Here is a 23,747-nt window from a genome sequence, read left to right as displayed (position 1 = left end):
CCCCTCTGGAGAAAGTCATTTGGTCATCTTCATTCTTCTTTTATATATATATATTTTAAGGAAATAGGATCTACTGATCAAAATTACCTAGAAATTACTGCTATCATTCTCTGCTACCACAGGGCTACCATAGTGGAGACATGGACTAAGGGCTCAGTCCAAAATCTGTATTTTTCTCTGTAATAAGGTGTACAGAGGTGAGAAGTACATTCATCTCTGATAAATTTCCATTTTTCTGAGATGGCAGAGAAGACAATGATACGTTTCTTGATTTGTGGTACTAGTGGTAAATGAAAATTAAGGCTTAAAGGAACGCGGCATGTGCAGCCTAATAGGATGTCTCGTTCCTATGTTGGCCAAAGTTACTCAAAGGGTCTCTAGACCTCATGTTCAGTCATGTCTCAGAGATATCCTACTTCCCAAAAAGAAAGGACATTTATCAGAGAAGAGACAATTCACAAAGCTGTAAACACTGAGGATGATTGATATATTAAATTATTATAATGGTTTCTGGACAATTAAAGCTGTTCACAATGTACAAACATCGATATGGTGAAATTATAAGTTGCTTACCTGTAACTGTAGTTTCCTGAGTAGTCACCTGCGAATGCGTACATTTGGTAATTGCTCCGCAGGCGCAGAGATTACCAAATGTACGATTCGCAGTGACTACGACAGTAAACAAAATCTCTAGAGGGATTTTTTCTCTCTTGTGTACCAACACATTTGTTTGGCTGTTAAGATTACTTTACATTCAACAAACTGGCCAGCATCTGGATTTTAGCTCCTTGTATGCTGGTCGGTTTGTTGTTCACTATAATTATTTGAATACCCAGTACCCTGATACTGAAGTATAATGCAAATGTACCTGCATTTTCTAAAAAAAGAGAGGAGTAGCAGACTTGAGTAATAATGACACTTGTAGTCATTAGAATATTAAAAGGATGACCTCTTAAGGAACGTTAAAGCAAATTATCAGAAGCCTAATTTTAAAAGCATCCTCTCTCACAGCAAAAAATAAATTGATAATCTGAGGGTCTAAAAATGTGACCATAGGTATTTAATTTTGCTAATTACACATATCAGCAAATTTACTATTTATGATATGCATAAACTGTTAAGATTGTAACAGAGAACTTTTTGAGAGTCTGCTGGCCTTGGCGATGGAAACATGTTGACAGTAGTTGTCTAGTATGGATCAATTAAGACAATTGTACCTAAGTAACACAGAATGTTACACTACATTTGCATCCCAGTGTTGGAGAAAGATGGAAAATTAAAAACAAAAACAAAAAATGAGAGCACTGTCTGATATTTGGGATGAGCGAAATTGTATAGTGGACCCCTGGTATCTGCTGTGGTCTGGTTCCAGGTCCCCTTGAATACAAAAATCTGTAGATATTCAAGTCCCATTACATACAATAGTGCAATAAAATTGTGTCCTTTATATGGAATGGCAAAATCAAAGTTTACTTTTGTGGATTTTTCTTTCAGGGGAAGAAAGAGGAATATTTCCAAGTTATGGATGGCTGGATTTTGAATAAATAATCTGTGAATACGGAGAGCCAGTTGTACTGCAGTAATTCCCATATGGTGCTAAAGTGATGCATAGTTCATACAGCAGTAGCTTCTTGGGTAAAAGGTATGCAATATGAAATAAAGTTAAGCTACAGGCCAAAACAGTGCTCATGCTGAGAAAAAGGCAAATCATGTTTAGTTGCAAGTCAAGCAAAACAATCAGAAATAGATTTCCTAGAAAAAATATTTACATCTCTTGCAAGGCTCTGTGAAAGTTTCAAAAACGCATAGCATAGGCACTAAATTAAAAATCTGATTTTAAAATCTAATTATCAATTTTTACAAGCACAGACAGTTTTATTTTAATAGCACATTAGATGAAGCATCTATGTGTGTTTATGAAATAAATGTGAAATTTGTGATTGTTTTTGAAGATGGTTATGGTTTCAAAAGCCACTGATGTCTCACTGTAAACAAGCTGAAACAGCTCCATCACTGCCAAAGGATCACACGTGAAAAGTCAAAAAGAATCCTACATACTCAGACACACGTTAAATAAAGAACAAGGAATATAGAACATGCTGACAAACTAAATTTCATTCTCAACCCTGTTCCTTACAAGTCAAACCCTGGCAAGTAATCCTTATTTATATATTACAAATAGACTCAAGAGAGAGAGATCTGCATCCATTCACAGTAAGGCTTTCAAGATATATGAAGGTTTATAGCATTTGTATTTTAAGGATTTAGGGCAAGTACATGTTCTTCTGCTAAATAAAAAGTTAGTACTTAAAAGGTTCAAAAATATATCAAGTGATTTTTTTTTACATAAATAAATTATATTGATTTTGGATTCAACAGCTGAAAAAACCTTTCTGCTTCCACTGGAGGCAAAACTGAACAAAACGTTAGTTAACAGAGATAGCAGCATGAATGAATGAATGAATGAATGAATGAATGAATAAATTTTATTGCACTAGCCATAGGCCATGACATCATAACATACAACCTTTATAAACACATTCCAATATAAACCGAAACCCATTCAAAATTTAAAACTAGATCTTTAAAATTTTGCTGGCAGAAACCTAACAGTAATATGTGTCCTCCTTAACCTTCTCCCTTTCCCTATCTGGACTCCAACGAGGATTTTGCTACTCTGTCTCTGATCTTTTGGGCTGCAATTGCGAATGTGGCTACTTTTAGTGTTACATTTTTGTCATAATCTGCCAGCAAGTCACCGATCACGGCCGATTCATGCCATGCTGCCCTTTCTTCCAGGAGTGTTCCCAGAAGATTTTTTCTGGGATCATTATACAAAGGGCAGTGTAATAGATAGTGTGTTAGATCTTCTTTAACCCCAGAGCCACAAATGCAAAGCCTTTGGGCATGGGGGATCCCTTTGTATCTCCCTTCTAACCAGTTTGAGGGCATTGTTTGGAAGCGCAGGGCTGTAAAGGCTTTCCTCAACACTGGTGACGTAAGATCTTGAAGATATTGTTGGCAGTATTGGTCACTCTTTAGTCTGGGATACCATGTAGAAAAACCTTGCTTTTTACTAATCTCCAAATTGCCAGCTGCATCCATCTCAAAGATTTTATCACTAATCTCCTTCTTGTCCAGCTGCATTAGAGTTGTTATTGACCCATCAAAATACTGATGGAGCAAGGCTAGCCAAGATTGCACCCATCCTCCCCGTTTATACTGCTCCCTCAAGCAATGCTTTGCTATGCTCGCCTCCTCCATTCCTAGCAGTCTCTTCCCATATGAGATGGTGAGTTTATGCATTCTTGCCTTAATTGAGGGAAGATCTAATTCCAGTCTTAACAAGGCAGCTGGGGTCCCAGGGGGAAGGGCTAGAAGAGCTCTTGCGAACTTGTTCTGAATGCGTTCAACCTGTTCTGTGTTACGTTGCCCCCAAATTTCCGCTCCGTATAACATTTGGGGTAAAATTTTAGCGGCAAAAATCTTTACTGTGGGACATACCAGGGAACCTCCCTTTGTTTTTCCAAAGGCTAGGATTGACTTCGCTGACCTCCAGGCAGATAATTTGGCTGCCTCTATGTGGTTCTTCCAGTTTCCATTATGTGAGAAGTGTAAGCCCAAGTATTTAAAGCTATCACACTGCTCTATTGTGTGACCATCCAATTTCCAAGTGTGTCTTTGCTTCCTTTTAGAAAATACCATCACTTTGGTTTTTGAGTGATTGATTGACAGCTTCTCTTGTCTACAAATTCTACTTAATGACCTCAAAAGTCTCCTGAGACCTATTTGCGTAGATGACAGGAGCACCATGTCATCCGCATATAATAGGATCTGGATTCTCCTATTACCTACTAATGGCGGAAAGTGTTCAGGGGAGCTCAACTCGGCCACTAGGTTGTTCACGTAGAAGTTAAACAGAAAAGGTGCTAGCAAGCATCCCTGCCTGACTCCTCTTTTAGTTTCAATATTGTTCGATAGCTTGCCTGATAGCCCTAACCTCACTCTTAGATCCGTTCCCGAGTATAGCTGGTGCAATAATAACAGCAGTCGTCTGTCCACATTCGACTTTGCCAACTTTGCCCACAAACGCTGTCTGTCAATTAGATCAAAAGCTGAGGTAAAATCCACAAATGCTGCGTATAGGCAACCCTTTGGTTTCCTCAGGCTATTTTGGATTATGTGCGACAGTACAAAGCATTGGTCTATTGTGCTTCTGCCATGTCGAAATCCCGCCTGTTCTTCCGCAATAATATTATTTTCCTCCGCCCAACTATGTAATTTGTTTAACAGAAACCTACCATAGATTTTTGATGCTACATCCATCAGGCTAATTGGTCTATAATTGTGTGGATCCGTCCTATTGCCTTTTTTATATAGGGGGACAATTATACTAGTTTTCCACCCATTTGGAATGATTCCTGTCTGGTTGATATATGTAAACAGTTTGGCCAGGATGGGGGCCCACCAGGTGATGTTGCATTTGAACAATTCTGGGGGAAGCATATCCTCTCCTGGGGCTTTTCCAGATTTTAATTTTTGAAGTAGGTCTTCCATTTCCTCTAATGAAACTGGAGGCCAAACAGGAGCATCAACATGTTCGAACACCTCCCCCACAGCCTCCGGGTCTCCAAAGACCTCTCCAAAATAGGCTTCCCAAGTAGGAGCTGAAATTTGGGAATCTAAATGAGGATGCATGGACCTTAGCCCGGAATGCACCATGTTCCAGAATTTGCCCTCATCCTTTTGTCTAACTGCCAGCTCCAGTTTCATCCAGTTTTGCCTGTTAAATTCAATTTTCTTCCTTTTTAGTAGGGATTTATACTGTGAACGGATTTCACTCAGACTTTTATAGGATTGTTCGGTTCCAGTTTTGTTGGCTACTCTGATGGCCAGGGCAAGGGTCTTTTTTTGGCTCCTGCATTCTGCATCAAACCAACTTTCTTTATAATGCTTGATGCCTTTAGCTGGCTCTGAGTGAATCAGATGAGGTTTGAGGGAGGTAATAATTTGCTGATAACCTTCTATTGGGTCAATAGTGCTTTTGAGTATCTTGTCTCTGCAAGTTTCGAGAGTTGGTCCATTAAGTAGGTCTGTCAACTTATCGCTCATGGGCCCTGACCATTTAAGTCGTCTGGGTCCCCTGCAGACCAGGTCCAGCGGATAATTATTTGGCACTCTGTCCTGCTCTACTTCTGTTTTTATAACTAATTTGATTGGGTAATGGTCACTTTCTGGGCGCATGTCCACTATAAAAGTTTTGACTGCTGGTAACAGCCTAGGTGAGATTATAAAATAATCTAGGACACTTCCCCGCCTTGCGGAGTGATAAGTATATAGTCCAGATGACTCCTCTAAGTGGCTCCCATTCATAATTAATAAAAGATGCTTATAAACCAGTAAGAATAGTTCTAACCCATTCTTATTAAATTTCACATCTCTTGAGTTTCTGCCAAGCGAGAACTGGTTCTCTAGATAAAGCCCAAAATGCTGCGCTAGATCCTCATTTGATTTCCCCATCCTCGCATTAAAATCACCTCCTAAAACTATACTCGTGTTTTCCACGCCTACAATAATATCTCCTAAGGCTGAGTCTAGATGCCGCCAAACCTCTTTGGTAGAATATGCTGAGTTTACTGGGGGCACATAAACATTAATACACAACAAAACCTGGTTATCCCTAAATTTTATCTCTACTGCTAATACACTTTTGTTCGTATAATTAATCATAATTTGACATTCGGCTTCTAACTCGACTGAAACAAGAACTGCTAAGCCCCCACAACAGCGCCCCCACTTATGTCGCCTTGTAGCAGCCACTGCAAAACTCCTAAAACCCTGTAAACTCAGATTTGTGGTTTCCTCCACCCAAGTTTCTTGTAACATAATAATAGAAAACTCCTGTAGATATTCTGTGAACTCTTTGTCCACTAGTTTTCCCGACCATCCCGCGATATTCCAGGACAGGATCTTTAACTCCTTTGCTGTTTTCATTTTTATATGGTTGTTCGAGCCTGCATTGGTTAAATATGACTGGGTGACCCAATTTTTGTGTGGATATATAGGGTTCTCCTCTTTAAGGGCCTTTACCTTCTCTTTGTTTCTAGACACTATAGATGGGAAGAATTGGGTAATAGGTGTCTGTTTCAAACCACCCTTTCCGCTAGGTGTTGTGGTTTGAGTCTGAGGCCCTACCTTTTCAGCCCTCCTATCTGTCCTTCATGCCATTTTGGTGATTGGCCCCTTGTCCTCTTTTTCAGTACCCGTTTGAGTATCCCATGGACCTATAGTAATATCATTGTCGTGGACCACACATGGGTTAATAATTTGGGGTTTCACCACTATCACCTCTGGGGACAGTGGGGAGTGATTAAAGGGTGGGTCTGCTCTTTCCTCTGTGTTCAGGAATCTCATCTCCAGCCAGTCAGTGTTATCCTGCACTGCTCTTTGCCCGCCCCTTGATCTAATACGTCCTTCATCGTTTAGATACCGCCTTTTGGAGAATATTTCTCTCAAGTGTCCGCTTAGCGCCTGCAATCTATCTAAAATAGCCCCTTGCTCCTTTCCTGGCAAGTTCGCATATGTCTCTACCAGTAGTTGTTCCTCTGGGCAAAACTGGTTTTCCTGGCCGGCGTTATCTTTTCCCTCCATTGAGGGGCTGGCAGTTTGGACCACAAGGGGGTTCCGCAACTGTTCACTTCTCTCCCTCATCGCTATTTGTTGTTCTTCAGATTCCATTTTGCCCTCTGGAAAACCTTGCTTGAGGGTCTTCTGGAAAAATCTTGTTATTGTGATGCCCTTTTTTGCAAATAGGTCCTTAGCTCTTATAATGAACTTAGCTATATTTAGGTCTATAAAAGAGACAGTGGCATCAACATACGGTGTATCGTTATACAAATAATCAATCTGGTCTATATCAGTATTATACAGCCCCCCTGGTAAAACATTATTCACCAGGCTTATCACATGGGCTTTGCGATCATCCGGACTTGCGAGTTTTCCTGGCTTAGGAACTTTAATGAACACAATCTTGTTTGGAATGAGGACCAGGTTCCAAATGTTCCTAGAATACTCTCTGTCGCTGGTCTTTTGACTGCAGTTTTGTTGGTTGGTCCTTAGCAAATTAGGTCCATCTGCATTCCCTATTTCCTTTGAATTTCTGTCATCCTTCTCTCTTATCATATTGAAGGCCTGCGATTCCCAGTAAGTTTGTGTTGCTACATTTATATTTTGGGGGCCTTGATTGATTTTTCTGGGTCTATCCACTTTTCCAACTTTGCTAACACTGTGGCTCCACTTCGAAGGATCTTTTTTATTTGCCTTCTTTTTTGTTACTAAAGATCTTGAGGGCGGGATTAATGTTAAGAGTTTTTTTAATCCACGTTTGCAATTCCTAGAGCGTCCTGTTTGTTTACAGGTAGTTTTTTGTTTCAACTTTCCTTTAATGTTCCTGGGGGGTTTTTTACGCTTGCAGCTGACTGTAGCATGTTTGGATTTTTTTAGCTTTGACTGTTTTGTTATTTTAACTTTCGGGCTAGAAGAAACTGAGTCCTGCCTGGTTGCGGCTAGCTTAGCCTTGTTTGAATCACAGGTGCCGGGCGACTCTTCCGCTTTAAGTAATTTTGCTAATGTGTTTAAGAGCCCGGTACTTTCTTGTAGGTACTTCTTTATTACCAACAAATCATTTGAAAAGGCGTTAAACTTGGATTCCAGGTGTAAGTATCCATCAGACCCTTCCTTTCCTTGTTGTAAATCTAGATGGGGAAGTTGCTGTAGGAAATTCCTGGTAGTAGAGGGATCAAAATGCCCCTTTTCCAAGCATGATCCTGGGAGTTTTTCAGATGTTGAGTTCCAACTCGTGTGTTGTTTCATTGCAACATTGGGACTCTCAAACTCAGCCATCTCCTCTGCCAGGCTTCTTCCGCTCCCTGATTCCACAACATGACTCCACCTTAGCAAAGGACCTTTGATGTTTAACGGCCAGTCTATCAGGTCTTCCGCAGGCAAGGCCTCTTTGCCCACCCTCGCGTTCCCTGGAACCTCCTCGTCAGCAACCTCCTGCAGCCCCTGGTGGTGAGGCTTTTCCAGGGGGAAGAATTGGGTCATCTTGGCTTGTCTCTGTTTCTTCTCCGTTATAAGGGAGTGTAATGTCAAGGCTTTCTCATTATAGTTTTTTCTTGTGTGAACCATCCTTAAAACAAGCAAGGTTCAGCTTTTCTGACAACTCCGACGTTCCTCCAGACTCCTCCAATGCAGTTCCCCGTCGGTGCAACTCAAGGAGAACGCCGATAGTCTTTCTGTGTGTCAAAGTAGTTTGCTAAATTATCACCCCTTTTGTGGCAATTTTCAAGAACTTATCTTGTCTGCATGCCTCAGCCCACGGGCTTTGGGATTCTTAGCTTGCTAGCTTGCTAGCTTGCAGTAGATATCAGAGGAAAAACAACTCAGAAGAAACACCGAGTCTTCTGATAAAAGAGTCCCTTAGGGTTTCAAAATAGCTTAGATAAATTGTTACTCCCTTTTTGTAGAAGTCAGCAAATTATCTGGCAAGTTATCTTGTTAATATGCCAGACCTTCAGTCTATTTTGGATTCTTAATTGTAGTTTTTAGAAGTTCTTAGTAAGAAACTCACGGAGCGACGTTATCAGGGTGTTTCACTCTCCGCCATCTTCCCCCGATCTCCTCCGAGATAGCAGCATTTCTAAGAAATCTGTCAATAACAAGACAGTATCTGTGCTACAAGGTGGTATTAAACAGGGCATATGACAACCATTTATATATATTTTGAAATAATATAACCAATTGTATAAATTGTTGAAAATGATGTGTAACCAAAAAATGAAACTTCATTGCAACATAGAGACTCACTCTATGAGTAACAGACTTCTTTGAGATGCTAATTTTAACATGTACATACTTTATAATCCCAATGTATAAAAGACAATGAAAAACGCATCATAAATAAATAATGCAAACTGAAATAGTTATGTCAAAATATTTGGACCATTTGATAAATTAGCAAAAACTGTAACAGAAAAAAGTAAAAAATACAGTAAATTGTGACACACCAAATGTGAAACTGAATAATAGAATACACTCCCACAACCTTCTAATGGTCTGCCATTTAAACATCACACCACAAAGTGTTTTTTTTTTCAAGTCTCGAACCATGAGCTGTAAATTAGTACTAGCCCAAGTAAATGAAAAAATAAAATGAGTGGGAATAAAGAAGACTATATCAGAATTGCTCGTGGAGAGTGTATAAGCACACTGGGCTTTGGAAACCTTTGTATGTCTTTTTAAAAAATCCACTTAAAAACATTTACACAAATGTATATGCAGAGTTGTTGGGAAGTAACATTTAACAACGAAAAGGGATCAAGAATAATAGAAACAAAGAGAAAAATGTTTTCACAGTCTAATACTAGAAATGGATGATAAACTCAAGCATTGACTCAGTCAACACTCCTTGCCAAAGGCCACCTAAAATGAAAAAGCCCATCCTACAGCTTTTACAGTTCTGTTTTCAAAAAACATTTCTCAGAGAAGGACAAGAATTTGTAAGATTCAGATCCATTTCCTACATAAGAAAATTAGACTCCATTATTTGTTCTTCCCAGGAAAAATGTCTCTGTGAAAATGCAATGACAACATGATAAAAAAGTAATTGGTAGTCTGAAGCCCCTCCCCTGAAACTGCCCCCCCCCCCAGTCCCCAAATTCCTGTCCCCCAAATCATGCAAGTGTGCGTCAGTATCTCAGCCGGAGTTGGAAATGGCCTAAAAATCAAAGAAGGACAACTGAAATGTACCTTCAACATAAAAACAAAATTTGGTTTTAGAAATATAAAAGTTCAGGTAATCTTTTCACTTACAGCAGTTTGTTTCCAAAACTTTGTAGTGTGAACAGGAGAAAATTATATATCTACTATTAATGCCTTTTTAAAAAAGAAATGAATATATGTATTTTCAATCCTTAGTTATATACTTTTGTCTATACTACTATTCTAGTACCCATGATAAAATAGGGAAATACTTTAAATCAAAAAATACACATTAGCACTTACTATAACTGTGCTTTTTACCCCAAAATACAAGTTTCTTTTAAATTCAGTGTCATAGTAAAAACATCTATCCTTTTCTGTGTTCTTCTGTGTTTCCATCATAACAGAAGCACTTTTCCAAATTTTCCCCTCTTCAAACAAACAAGCAGTTTGGGGATGACCAAATACTTAATATACTACTGTTTGGGTGAAGGAAGGGATAAACAGCTGGACAAATGAACAAGATTTCTGCACCTCTCCTACTAATTATAGAACACTGCTTATCTCTATGGCAAGACCCTGCAACTATTAACATGCCACCATAGTTTTCTTACTGGAAATTAGGTAGATTATATTACCTATAGAAACACAGGTTTTTTATGAAGGTCAAGTGGGATAGAGGGCAATAACATAGATTTATGGGATGAGAATTTACAAGCCACAACATTATTATTATTTTTCAGAAAGAAATAAAAGTTCTAATTGATATCTTTAACTTCTTTTGACTCCTCTTCCTCCTCCTCCTCTTCCTCCTCCTCTGCTGGTATGTTACTTTCCTTCTCTGCTGACACATATGTTTGTTCTCTACAGTTTTGATTGTTTGCATGTTCCTTGTCAGACAGTGAAAGAGTTTCTGGTTCTGGATTTGCTAATTCCGCTTTAGGTTTCTTTCTCTTTCGTTTCTGGTTTTCTACATTTGTTGCTTCTGAGTGTCTGGTTTGCTGAAGGCCAGGCAATGCCATACCAATACCAGGAGAAAGAAACATTGAGGGATAGAGCAGTCCAGATGACATTCCTGGAATAAGAAATGGGTTAAAAGCTACAGGACTACTGGTAGTTATTGCAGGATCTGATTGATCAGAAAATGAACTAGGACTTGACTTATCTTCAGAAATAGTTTCTGGTTTTGCACCTTGGCCACTTTGTTTGTCTTCAGCATCTTTGTTTGCATGTGATGTACCACTTTTAGCTGTACTAGCTAATGAATTTGAAACAGATGACGTACAAGTTGTTGTCATTGATGGATTGAGAAGTCCTCCAACACCAAACATTTGTGGTACAGCAGCCATTCCTGGCAGCATCATTGGCAACATACTCAGAGTGCTTTTGACATCATCACCAGCTGGCACAGCGGCAAATCCAGCTGGAAACCCAACTAGCCCAGCTAAAGGAATGCCTTGCATGTTCCTCATATTCTGAAGCCCTACTAAATCCATTCCAGCAATAAGTCCATTCATGAATAATGGTCCCATTCCAGAAGATGCGTCTGCTATTATCCCAGGAGCTTTAAACACCTCACTTCTTGGCCTTCTACCTCTCCGCCGTGGCCCAGCATCCCGGAGTACAGGCTCAGTGAGAATACGATTAAACTTGCTTTCAGGTAAAAACCCCTGAAAATGTAAGAAACAAAACAAAAACTCCAAATGTTATTTATTTATTTATTTACCGTGTTTATATACTGCCTTTCTCAGCCCAAAGGTGACTCATTACCCTGTTAAGAAAGTTCAGCCATATGTCAAATCTGTAGACCAAACTCTCACGTCTTAATCTGTTACTAAAAATCAAGATGGATGTGGATTGTCTCCACAATTCACTAAATGTGCTTAACAAATGGACACTGAAATCATACTAAGCACATCCACTGAAAAGTAGTTCCCATTGTGTTCAGTGGAGCTTCCTCACAGGCATAGAACTGCTTAACACAATTTCTATTGAGAAAGTGCCAATGAACACAACTACTACTACTACTACTACTTTATTCTTATATCTTGCCACCATCTCCCTGCAGGGACTCAGGGAGGTTTACAAATGGCACAAAGTGCCTAAAAACAAACATAAAAGTGAAAACAATATCAAATACAATAAAATAAAACACATGCACATATAAAAACATCAACTCAGACTTAATCAAGCTGCGATTCTCTAACCGTGGTGGTAAATTACTGGCAGTAAGATTTGCATATGATAGTGGTTTGACTGTTGGATTAAGATCCTGGAAGACAAGGGTTTGAATCCCTGCTGTGACATGGAAACCCACTGGATGACCTAGGACAAGATGCCCTCTATCAGCCGCAGGGGAAGGCAATGACTAATCTCTCTGAACAAATTTTGCCAAGACAACCCCATGACGGGGCTGCCTCAGGGTTGACGTAAGTCAAAAATGACTAGAAGGCACACAATAATAACAACAACTTTAAAATAGTAATTTACACTTGAATTGAAAGGATTGAAACATATTCACTCTGAGATTTCTTATCCTGTCAAAAGCCAGAGATTAGTGAGAAAATAAGCATTGGAGTTTATTATGAATGATAATTTGTTTGTTCATAGAACTGACATTTGATTGCAAATTGCAATTCGATTTGATTGCATTGTGCCTTATACTAAATAAATAGTCCTACAATTGTGTATGCTAGTTTTGCCACCTATTCAAAAACACATTTGGAAAAAGGGATACAAAAATACAAAAAAGGGGAAAAATAATGATGGTACAAGGGATTTCTCCAAAAACTTACTGAAAGCTTAACAATATCAGACCAATCTGCTGCAACTGCATACTCCATATTTGCCTCAAGCCACCTCGGCAGTTCCTTCAATGCTGGTGCCATAGCTCCTCCTAACTATAAAATACAAATTGGAGAATGACGTTAGTTGCAGAAAATACTTCACACAGCATCTTAAACTTTCTCTCTTTCTTGCTCATTAATTGTCTGTTACCAGTCTAACATGCTTTTTCATTATATTTTTCTCAATAATGGATTGGCTATGGCTAAATCATATATTTATGAAAAAATGAGTAGGGCAACATAACTTTTATTTTGTGTTTTATAAAATAGACTGAGAAAACTGATGGATATGACAGCACATTCTTCAGAACAGCAGGCTTGAACCTTTCACTATAAGAAGATTTGCTTAGAAGAAAAGAAATTTATGTGCAAGTAATTCCAGTGATGCTCTTTACACATGTGCAGATCACACAGAGAGCAAGGCAGCACAAGAGGACTTAATAGTGGAAAGCATGAAAAACAACATTGGTTCTCTAAAACAAAATGAGCTCATGCAGACCCACACACGAACAATTAAATGTATGTTTATTTGATTGTTCAGAACTAACACCATGCCAAATCATTTTCAAGGCAAGTAGAATAAATGCTTCTGCTTACCCGCCGTCCTGTACCCTTATGGACCACAGGCACTCGTTCTTCTCCCGTGAGAGAATGAATGTCCAATTTACTAGGGTCCTTACAGCGCTGCCTTCTTTGTTTAGGCTTTTCTGAAAAATTCTGAAGACAGTAAGAGTGAAATGTAAGTGGGAGTTACTTCCAAACAGACATTTGCCAATCTAGCACAACTGATTTGTACTTACTGTGCCAAAACCAGGGATTTCAAGGGTATAATCAGACTGTTGTCTCAGCCAGTCCAGAAGACTCTTGTTTGGAACAATCTTCTCTTCCTCAACATTAGTGGATGGAACTGTTTGTTGACTTGAGGTAGTAACAGCTGGCTCATCAGGATTAGGGTTACTTGGTACAGGTGGCGTTTGATCTTCCTGAATTATGTGAGGGGAATCAATTGGGATGGGGTGGTTATAAATTGTAGGAAGAATACTAGATATTTCAAATAGGATCACTACAATTAGATCAAAAATTCTAGGCACATGACTGATGGGCAATATGAAGTCCCAATCACATTGTTTTGGGTACCTCTTTTAATCAAAAATGTTAGAAACACAATGTATCAGTTGATGCAAAATGCTCAGGGTGCCCCTTGAGTTGAAAATAGGCACTCCATGTAAAGTAAAAGAAAATACCCATGACATTTTGCAAAGCAGCAAAGAGTCTAGAGCATCCTATCACTTAATGAAAGATACATATGAATCAGAAATCATGCTTCACAGGCATTACTTGTTATCCAGTGTTCTCAACCTTTGATCCTCCAGGTGTTTTGGACTTTAACTCCCAGAAATCCAAGCCAGCTTACCAGCTGTTAGGAATAGTGTTACATGCAAATCATTGAACAACATTCTAGAACAGTGGTTCTCAACCTGTAGGTCTTTAGGTGTTTTGGCCTACAACTCCCAGAAATCCCAGCCAGTTTACCAGCTGTTAGGATTTCTAGGAGTTGAAGGCCAAAACATCTCGGGACCCACAGGTTGGGAACTACTGTTTCAGAAGCATTTTTCGTAGAACAGTGGGATCTGATTCTAGAGCATCATCTTGCTCTAGCTGAGCATCATTTTGCTCATCTGGAAATGTATTACTATCAGAATAGCTTAAAACCTGGTGGGGCCAGTTACTTCCAACTTTTGGATGGTTGGTGATAGCAAATGCAGCCAGCAATTCACTACCTTGCCTTTTTGGATCTCACATACACCAATAATAGCAATAATAGCAATAATAATAATAATAATAATAATAATAATATAATCTTTATTTATATCCCACCACAATCTCCCAAAAGAGACTCGAGGCGGCTTATGAAAGCACACAATAGTGCAACAGAATATACAAGTACAGTAAATACTATTAACAGTGTCAATTATGTAAACAAAAATATATAAAAACAGCATATAAATCCCCTCTAGTTTAAATACTCAATAAAACACAGCAATAGCTGTGGATTAAAGCACAGCCGCATCAATGTCAGTCACTTAAAGGCAAACAGTTCACTGATGTTTTAATCATGTTTGAAGGCCTAGTTGAAGAGCCACATTTTCACGTTTTTCCAAACACATTGGAGTGTGGGGGCTAGCTTAATTTCTCTGGGGAGGGAGTTCCAAAACTGAGGGACCACCACTGAGAAGGCCCTATCCCTAGTCCCCACTAACCACACTTGAGACAGAGGTAGGACCGAGAGAAGGGCCTCCTTGGCAGATCTTAGAGCTCATGCCGGTTCAGAGGGGGAGATGCGGTCTCGAAGATAGGTTTGTAGATAATCACCTGTACTTTGAATTGGGACCCAAAACTTGTTGGCAGTATAACAAAACAACTTGGTCATCTCACAGTGCCTATATATCGCAAACGAGATTCCTGTATTGGATAATCCTCTGCCACCCCCAGGCTAAGCAAGGGACATGTGATAGCAAATGAAGACGTAGTTGCCATTACTTGCAGGGTAAAAATCTGCTAGTGTTAGTGCTGCATTCTATTTTACTGTTTATAGGCTGTTGAGTTTGCTTCTTTGTTGTTACTTTTTATTGTAATGGACCACTGTTAAGTAATTACTGACTGTGGACTATTTTGAAATGCCTACTAAGATGAAATATATTTTAAATAAAATCAACTAGTGAAAAACTGATATTATTATGTGTTTCAATGTTTTTCAAATGTCCCTGCCAACCCCCAGTCATTTAAAATGTGACAATAAGAAACCTGAAATAAGCCCAAACATTTTAACATACGAATAGGCAAGTGAGAGAGTGGAAGGACCAATTACTTTATAAATTTATTACTCACCGACAGCCCTGTCTGGGGGCTTCTGTCTTTCAAAAAGATGAGGTCTATCCCTTCCACATTTTTTCTCCTACCCCGCCTTCTCCTCATGGCCGCATCATCTCTCCGTAAACTCCCATTGACAATTTGTCCTGTGACAGGATGAATTAACCCTGCCTGAAGGATACCAGATAAATCCATGCCAAGGGAGCCTTGCAGGGCACTCACTGTCCCTAACTTAGGTATATTTGTGCTCAGGGAAAAGGGAGAGCTGCTTGCTGGGGATCCATCAGATACTCTTGAGAGGTCCACTGCTGCATCCCTCCAGCCATTCAACACAATTGAAGGATGGGGATGGGATGTAACCAACTGTTCAAGGCTCTGTGGCTTGGCATCTCTCTCCATTTCAAATTCGTATGGTTGCTGATTTTTGGGCTCATCTTTAACAAAGGTGGGGGCCAGGAAACCATCCTGTGTTTAAAAACAAGATCAAAAATATGGTTATGATAACCTGCATATGATTTCTAATATTCTGATTCTTCTGAATCCAGCATTTATTAAAAGGAATACTTCGTGTTGCTAAGAGCTAAGTTTTTTTCAACCTTTGGTCTAGCACAGCTTCTATTTATCCACTGAAGAGGGCAGACATCCTGATTTGTAATTATTGATCAATAACACAGAACTATGGAACCATAACTGCTTCATAATTGGACAAGCTACAAATTCATGGTCATAGCAATATTGCCACAATGATATCCCCCAAAATGCACCTTAAAACCAAGGACATTGCTCCAAGCAATGGAAGTTGTTGTCTGGATGAATGGGGCACTTCAGTGATGGAGCCAGTCCCCTGTCATCCCCCATGAGCATAAATTTCTATTCATACCAACAGGGCTCAAGGGCTGATCACACTGCAACTCAAGGGCAGGAAGGACCATGTGGTCCTAAAATGCTCCTCTCACCCTCCTTTACTCAGAGAAGCTGCCTTAGGTCATTCATAACTGTGTAAAGGATCTCAGCCAATATCAAAAGGATTTGAAAAAAGTGCTAACCTGTGCCACAGCAATAGTTTCCAATTCAAAGATTGAACAAATACTTCCAAAAAGGAACAGGATCAACATCTTTCTGCATTCATTTCCTATGGCTACTTCTTATAGCTCTAGTTGAACCTGCATCTTACCCAATTTCTCAAAAAGATTATCTTTACTAATAGACATGCCAAAATCAGTGTTATCATTAACAGCATCCTACAGTAGGAGAAGATGTCCAGCCAAGCTCACCTTTGGGGCCTGTGTAGTTGTCATTCCATTGCTGAAGCAGGGTTCAGGAGTTTCAGGCTCATTGTAGCTACTCCTATTGCCAGTATTGGTGGTTAATGCAGGAGTAGGCATCATGCTTTGTACTTCATATGGCTGACTAGAACAAGGCCACTTGCCCTTTAAGATGGCATGACATATGTTCTCTATCCTGTTAATGATCACTCGATCCTACAAAAGAATCAGATATGTGTCACCTGGCTGCATATGTTGGCAATCTCTCACATTATAATTGTGTTGTCGAAAGCTTTCATGGCTGGAATCACTCACATTATAATTCTTTGGGGAATGGGAATGAAAGCTAACATGCTTACTTAGTATCAGGACTTCTGCTGTTGGTTGTACAAAAACAGCCTGACAATTTACTATTCTGTCACGTCCCTTCTACGTGGCCATATAATCCAGATTATCAAAGCATATAATCCACATTATCTGTTCTGAACTGGATTATACAAATCTACACGGCCATATAATTCAGTTCAAAGCAGATAACCTGGATTTTATATGGCAGCATAGAAGGGGCCTCGGTCTCCCTCAGGATAGCTGGCTTCAGAGATAACTGGCCTCAGCCTTGTACATATCAGGTAGAGACACTTGGTAAGCTAAGTGTAGAGGATTCTTGTCTCATTATTTTTCATAACTCGTAACCAAGAAAGTAATATTTATTTATTTATTTATTTATTTATTTATTTATTTACAGTATATTCCACCCTTCTCACCCCGAAGGCGACTCAGGGCAGATCACAGAACACATATATGGCAAACATTTGATGCTGTTATACACTGACAGGACAGACACCAGTACATACATAGAGTTATCTAGGTTTTTCCATCTTCGGGGTCTTATCTAGGTTGTGCTCGATTTCGGCCATTGGGGGGGGGGGGGGATACTGTTGCTCTATCTACCATGCCGAAGAGCCTTGTTCACATACCTCCTCCTTTTGATCGAATTGCTGGAATTTATTTGGTATTTCTATATGGTGCCATTAAAATACCTCCCAGAATTAAGTGGTACCTATTTATCTACTCTCAGCTGTTTCAGATCTGCTAGGTGGACAGTGAGCTGGCTGAAGGTCAGGCACTCACCCCCAACCCCGGCTTCAAACTGCCAACACTTTCATTAGCAAAATTTATTGCACCTGATGGTTAATTTGCTGTGCTAAAGCCTGGCCCTGATATATTGGCTGATATAGGTATTTCTACTGTCTTTTTATTTAAAAAACTCTTTGGGGATATGAATGGGCATACAGACATAACCAAAGGAAGAAGCTTAAAGATAAACCTGTGCAGTGCATACTGCTATCACAAAATGCTTGCTCCTTTGCCTCCATAATAAGTTATCCTTAAGTTCATTATGTTTTATTCAATTGTATTTACATAAACAAACTAAGAAAAGATTTAATGTCAAAAATATTCCAGTTGAATTATTAGCCTCTATAATTTTTCCAACAATGACTGATAAGTAACGGAGTCTGGGATGCCACACTGTTCAGAAGGAAATGCCCAGACCTTTTTGTAACACATGGAGCTAACCTCACCGGCATCACACATACATATTGAAGACACAGAATACTTAAGTAGATTAACATCCCGTCTGGGAAAATATGAGAATAGAATGTAGTAAGTATAAACAAACAAATATTCAGTTTAGGAATGCTCCCCAGAGCTGCTTTTAAAATGTTACTAGGTAAATATTTATTTTAGAAACAAACACCTGATTTCTAATTCTCACATTATATTTTCAAAAGAACCCAGAGACCTGCCAGGATTCATCTGTGTCTTCGGGAGAAAACATACATATCATGACAACTGCAATTCCTACTTTGCATCGCTCAAACACCCTTATTCATGCATACTTAAGCTACCAAGCCACCTTAGGCCACTCTGAGAAAGAGTAGAGTGTCTTTTCCTGCAAAAGCTGGGCTATGGTGGGTGCCCGGACATCTTGTAGTTCATCAATCTCTCCTGGTGCAACACATATGGAGCTTTTACTTTCATCTTCTGAAAATTTCTCAAGGCAATCTAGAGAGTGAGAAACAACGTATTAGTTAAAACCCCAAATCACTTTTCCTTTTATCCTGATCTGTGGTATCAAGAGCACTAGAGTGGATAGGAGCTTAAACTGAGAATCTTGACTGCCTGGGATCCTTCAGTAGTTCCTATATTCCCAGAAGGACATGTTACTACTTCTAATGGCAAACAGGCATGAATTATTGTGTGGAGTACTCATGACAGAACTTTGCAATGGGATACTTGTATGGGCAGAAGGATTCTGTCCTATCACAACTGTCTTGACCCAAAGAAGTAAAACAAGAAAAGGCTATTTCAATGACAGTACAACCCCTATATCTATGAAGGTTATTATTATTATTATTGGTTATTATTAATTTCAGTAAGATTTTTTTTTATGTCAGAAGCAACTTGAGAAACTGCAAGTCGCTTCTGGTGTGAGAGAATTGGCTGTCTGCAAGGACATTGCCCAGGGGATGCCCGGATGTTTTACAATTCTTTGAGAGGCTTCTCTTATGTCCCTGCATGGGAAGCTGGAGCTGACAGATGGGAGCTCACCCTGCTTCCCAGATTTGAACCGCTGACCTTGCGGTCAGCAGTCCTGTCGGCACAAGGGTTTAACCGATTGCGCCACCGGGGGTAAGATTATTTGGTTGGCTCTATAGTGGTGGAATAATATTTTCTATTTTTATTTTCATTACAATCAGTATTGGGGGTAGGGTCAGAACCCGACAGTGTATGAATTATATGTCTTCTCTTTTTCTTCTTTCTGTTTCTGTATTTTTTGATTAAATATTAATTTTAGTATAAACTAAACTGTTTGTGTCAAAAATCAGTAGTGATTACAAAACAGTCATGCTAATTCTTCTCTAATACACAATTCATTAAATACATTTAATAACCTATGTGACAGTTATAATTTCCCTTTGGATTACCCTGCCATTATGAACTGTAAGTTGGCATTTAAATACACAGGAATGCTTAATAACAGAAAGCTATCCTTAGAATATTCTACCTTGATTTTGGGTGATTTCGTCTTTCTTCTCTAGATCTTGAGTCTCACACTCTTCTTCTCTCTTCATTTCATTCTGAGAAATAGGACCGTCCTTCTTCTCCTCAGTGCCATCTCCCCAGGGGTCTTCCTCTATGCAGACAGGATGTGACTTAAGAAGTTCCATTTGAATTGCTGAAGCCTGGTTTCGTGCAGAGTGTTGATAGTGATGGGGACATGTCTGGATCTCCGGCATGGCTGGGATGTGGTCCTCAAGGCTCTCACATTCAGCTTGATCATCCTCTCCCACCCCAGGTTCACTATCACATTTGGATGCAGCCTGCTCACTTGAGATTGACTCAACCAACTCCTTATTCCTCTCCACCATGAACGCATCCAAGGTAGAGAAAATGCAAGGACCATGCTTCTGCATCTCTTTCATATTGCATTCAACTTTGCCACCATCTAGGGTTTTTAAGCAGCTTCTCAAATCTTGTACAGTATTAGCTGCTGCCTCCAGATGATTATAATCTTCCTCATCGTCCTCCTCCTCCTCCTCTTCACTGTGGCTCTGACTCTGCACTGATTTCTCTTCCAAGCCCTTTTCATGCAACATTCCCATAAATCGCTTTTCAGGATTGACTTTGATATCAAAGTTAGGAAGACTTGGGCTATATACTCCTATACTTAGGACCCTTTCAATTCCATCTCTTTCAAATGGTACTGATCCCGGACTATCATACTGACTGTCTAAGTGCTGAAGATTGTTACATGATTCCACAGGAAAGTTTTCAGCAAGCTTTGTCTCTTTGACTGAAGGCTCTTGCGGTGCATTCTGACCCTCCATCTGATCACTACCAAGCTGCAAATGATCCAAATAAGGCTCTCTTGTGGCCTCGGCATCACAGCTAGATAGATCTTCATCTCCATCCATTTTACTGTCAGCCATTTTGGTAGTATTGCTGCTGATGTCTGTGCAGCTGGGGCTGTCACGGGCAAGGGAGCTGTGCTCACTGTTGCAAACCTTCTCATCATACATCATGCACACCAGAGAGTCAGGCAAAGAACTCTCATCATAGTTAAGAGAAATCATACCCTGGATTTTAATGTTTTCACAACTGCCATCCTGAGAAATATTTTCTGTCTGCAAGAGACCGTTGCCTGAGTTCATTAGCTTGATACAGCTTTCGGCTTCAGTCTCGGCAGATGCATGCTTACTTTCCATTTGATTGTATGCGGGAGAGCAATATAGTTTTGCATTTGCTTGATGATGGCAACACAGATTTTCTGTTCCAAGGACCCCTGTCCTTTTGTGCTGTGCATAGTTTCTGTAGGCATCCAGAAATGACAACTGGGGGTCATTCATGATATAATAGTCTGTGCGGTTGAGCCCATGTTTAGCTGTACCAATTAGCAGATCCCGGTCATGTTTACCGCACTCCCACCATACAGGAAGGTACAGACTTGGGCGGCAAAGTTTGAGCCGTTCATGCAGCTGTGGGCACCTCAATACCTGCTCACGGACTTTACGGAGGAGCTCAATTCGGTATAATGTCCTTGCAGCTCGCTCCTCTGTGATTGGTTCCACATAGACATTAGGATCTACTGGACCTACAGATATAGAAAAAAGGGAAGACTAGGTAACTCTAGAATGGGAGTCGATGTGTTTACAAATGGGTTGTATGTATCAGGGCATGAAGGATTTCACTGGCTGGTTTAGTGTTGAAACGTGCGGATGAAACTTGACAGATTTTTTAATTGTTCCCACTCACCATCATCTTTCCAATGGGGCAAGCGACAGACGTTCCTGCACATTGCAACAAAGCTATGGAAATATTTTTCAAGACTCTCGTCAGTTTTCTTTTCCAAGCGTGAAATAGTTCGGAACTGGGCCCAGTCAAAGACTTTCTTCTCTGGATCATAAACAACTCCAAATGAGGAGACTGTGCGGTAGAAATCTGCTTGTTCTCTCCTCGTCCACCTGTAGGATGCATAAGGAATGCAAAATTTTCTTAATATTTTAAATGCCTGCAATAATGCATTTTATTTTTCTGTATTACAATTCATTTGTAATAGGCACAATGTACAAAGTCAAATGGAGCATTGAAACAGCCAAGGATAGCAATTATGAACAATTCAGCTTTCCATGGTAAAGTTAATCAAAATAAGTTTATCAGAGACTTATTACCAGTAAGCAATTGCTGGCCTCCTCCTTCATACACTAAGAGGAAGAACACCTTCTGCCTTTTCATAAAAAGTATATTAAATGGAATCATTCTTCAAAATTCAGTCTCTTTGCAAACTACAAAGGAGCAACCATTTATTGGCAAATATATCTGGTTGTTTGTTACATAAAGGATTTTTCTTTGTTTATTTTTACACATTAAGGTGTTTCAAATATTTTTTAGCATGTAAAACATTTGATGCACTAAAGTCACAAAGTATTTTAGATACCTCCTCCCTCCCCACCCCTTTGTTCTTTATAAGTTTTACAGTCCAATTTGAAAGTTTTCTCTGGGGCTTTGTGGCTGGATTTTATCACTCTCTTTGCTTGTTTTATAGTCTGGCCACCTTCACAGGTCTGGCTGGTGGGAACATGAGAGAGGGCCTTCTCAGTGGCTGCCCTAATACATTGGAAGGTGGCTCATAGGAGTTAAAATACTCAAAATTAGCAATTTATAAAAAGTAAAAAAGCAATTAAACCATCATAAAACCCGACATCAATTAAAACAACATGAAAATAGTTTGAAAGCATTTAAACCATAATAGTAAAGACAATGCACAGCACACCTGCAATAGCTAACTAAGTGTTCCAAATTAAAAGATCTTTGCCTGATACTGGGAAGAGTGCCTATCTTTTAAGAGAGCATTCTCCACTTAAGAGAATGTGTTGGTGGTTGTGTTGAACGAGCAGAAATCAAAAAATGAATATTGATTTGTAGTAATAATACAGCCTCTAGAAGAATGTGATCAAAAAGATATCAGGCACATGTTTTCTGTAGATTTGGGCCATTAATGAAAAATGAAAAATTGTGCCAACAGTGCTCAATGTTCTTCTATGTTTGTTTATTTATTTATTGCATTTATATTCTGCCCTTCTCACCCCTAAGGAGACACAGGGCGGCTCACAACAAGGCACAATTCGATGCCATAAATACATATATAGAATAAACCAACATATATTTTGAAACCACATAATTAAAACATATCAGTCTTAAAACAATTTCAAATCACACAATCCAAAAGCATATCCTTAGAGCTATTACGGTTGTTACCTTTTCTGCATCTCCTTATTGATGGAATCCATCTCATTGGCTCTCCTGAACATATCCTCTTGCAGCCAATAGCCATGGTTACAAGTCCCCATCATCTCAGGTCTAGAAGGGAGCTCTTTACGGTTGCAGCGCTGATAGACTGTGACGAGACGCCTCAGTCTAGCTGTGAGGGCAGATGATACAGGCCAGCTGGATTTGTCTGGATCCGGGCCATCCTGGGCTTCAAACATCAGCATAGTCATTAGTATTTAAACAAATCCCTGCAGACTCTTTAGACAAACATTTTCTGGTTCACTAAATACTTCATCCCATACAGTAGATATAGTAGTAATGGGAGCTTCAACTATTCTGATATTTGTTGGAAAACAAGCTCTGCTAAGAGTACAACGTCCAACAAATTCCTCATATGCCTTGCAGACAACTATATTGTCCAGAAGGTGGAAGAGACAACAAGGGGACCAGCTATTCTGGATCTGATCCTAGCCAATACTGAGGACCTGATAAATGGAGTAGAAGTGTTGAGATCCTTACGCAGGAGTGACTGTATGTTCCTGAAGTTTGTGATACAGAGGAAAGGGGAAACTAAGAGAACTCAGACATGCATTCCAGACTTTAAGAAAACCAACTTCAGGAAACTGAAGGAAATACTGAGTGCGATTCCATGGGCTGGAATACTGGAATA

At 39.6% G+C, this 23,747-nt stretch overlaps 1 protein-coding gene across 4 annotated transcripts in view; it reads right to left on the bottom strand.

Moving 5' to 3' along the window:
* Nucleotides 1-8,761: 8,761 nt before the first annotated feature.
* Nucleotides 8,762-23,747, bottom strand: part of CHD6 (chromodomain helicase DNA binding protein 6) — a 122,883-nt gene continuing 107,897 nt past the window's right edge. For all 4 annotated transcript variants that reach the window (XM_060772383.2, XM_067468134.1, XM_060772384.2 and 1 more), the window contains 10 exons: nt 23,066-23,285; nt 21,563-21,771; nt 19,815-21,401; nt 18,663-18,811; nt 16,754-16,960; nt 15,498-15,944; nt 13,409-13,591; nt 13,206-13,325; nt 12,558-12,662; nt 8,762-11,432 (listed from right to left, as the gene is read on the bottom strand). In XM_060772383.2, the coding sequence (XP_060628366.2) occupies nt 10,521-11,432; nt 12,558-12,662; nt 13,206-13,325; nt 13,409-13,591; nt 15,498-15,944; nt 16,754-16,960; nt 18,663-18,811; nt 19,815-21,401; nt 21,563-21,771; nt 23,066-23,285 (4,139 nt within the window). In that variant the 3' untranslated portion in view covers nt 8,762-10,520. The remainder of the gene's footprint in view (nt 11,433-12,557; nt 12,663-13,205; nt 13,326-13,408; nt 13,592-15,497; nt 15,945-16,753; nt 16,961-18,662; nt 18,812-19,814; nt 21,402-21,562; nt 21,772-23,065; nt 23,286-23,747) is intronic.

The sequence above is a fragment of the Anolis sagrei genome, chromosome 4 (genome assembly GCF_037176765.1).
Source record: "Anolis sagrei isolate rAnoSag1 chromosome 4, rAnoSag1.mat, whole genome shotgun sequence".
Classification (NCBI taxonomy): Eukaryota; Metazoa; Chordata; class Lepidosauria; order Squamata; family Dactyloidae; genus Anolis; species Anolis sagrei.
The sequence above is the reverse complement of the archived record's forward strand: the minus strand, read 5'-3'. Positions and strand labels throughout refer to the sequence as shown.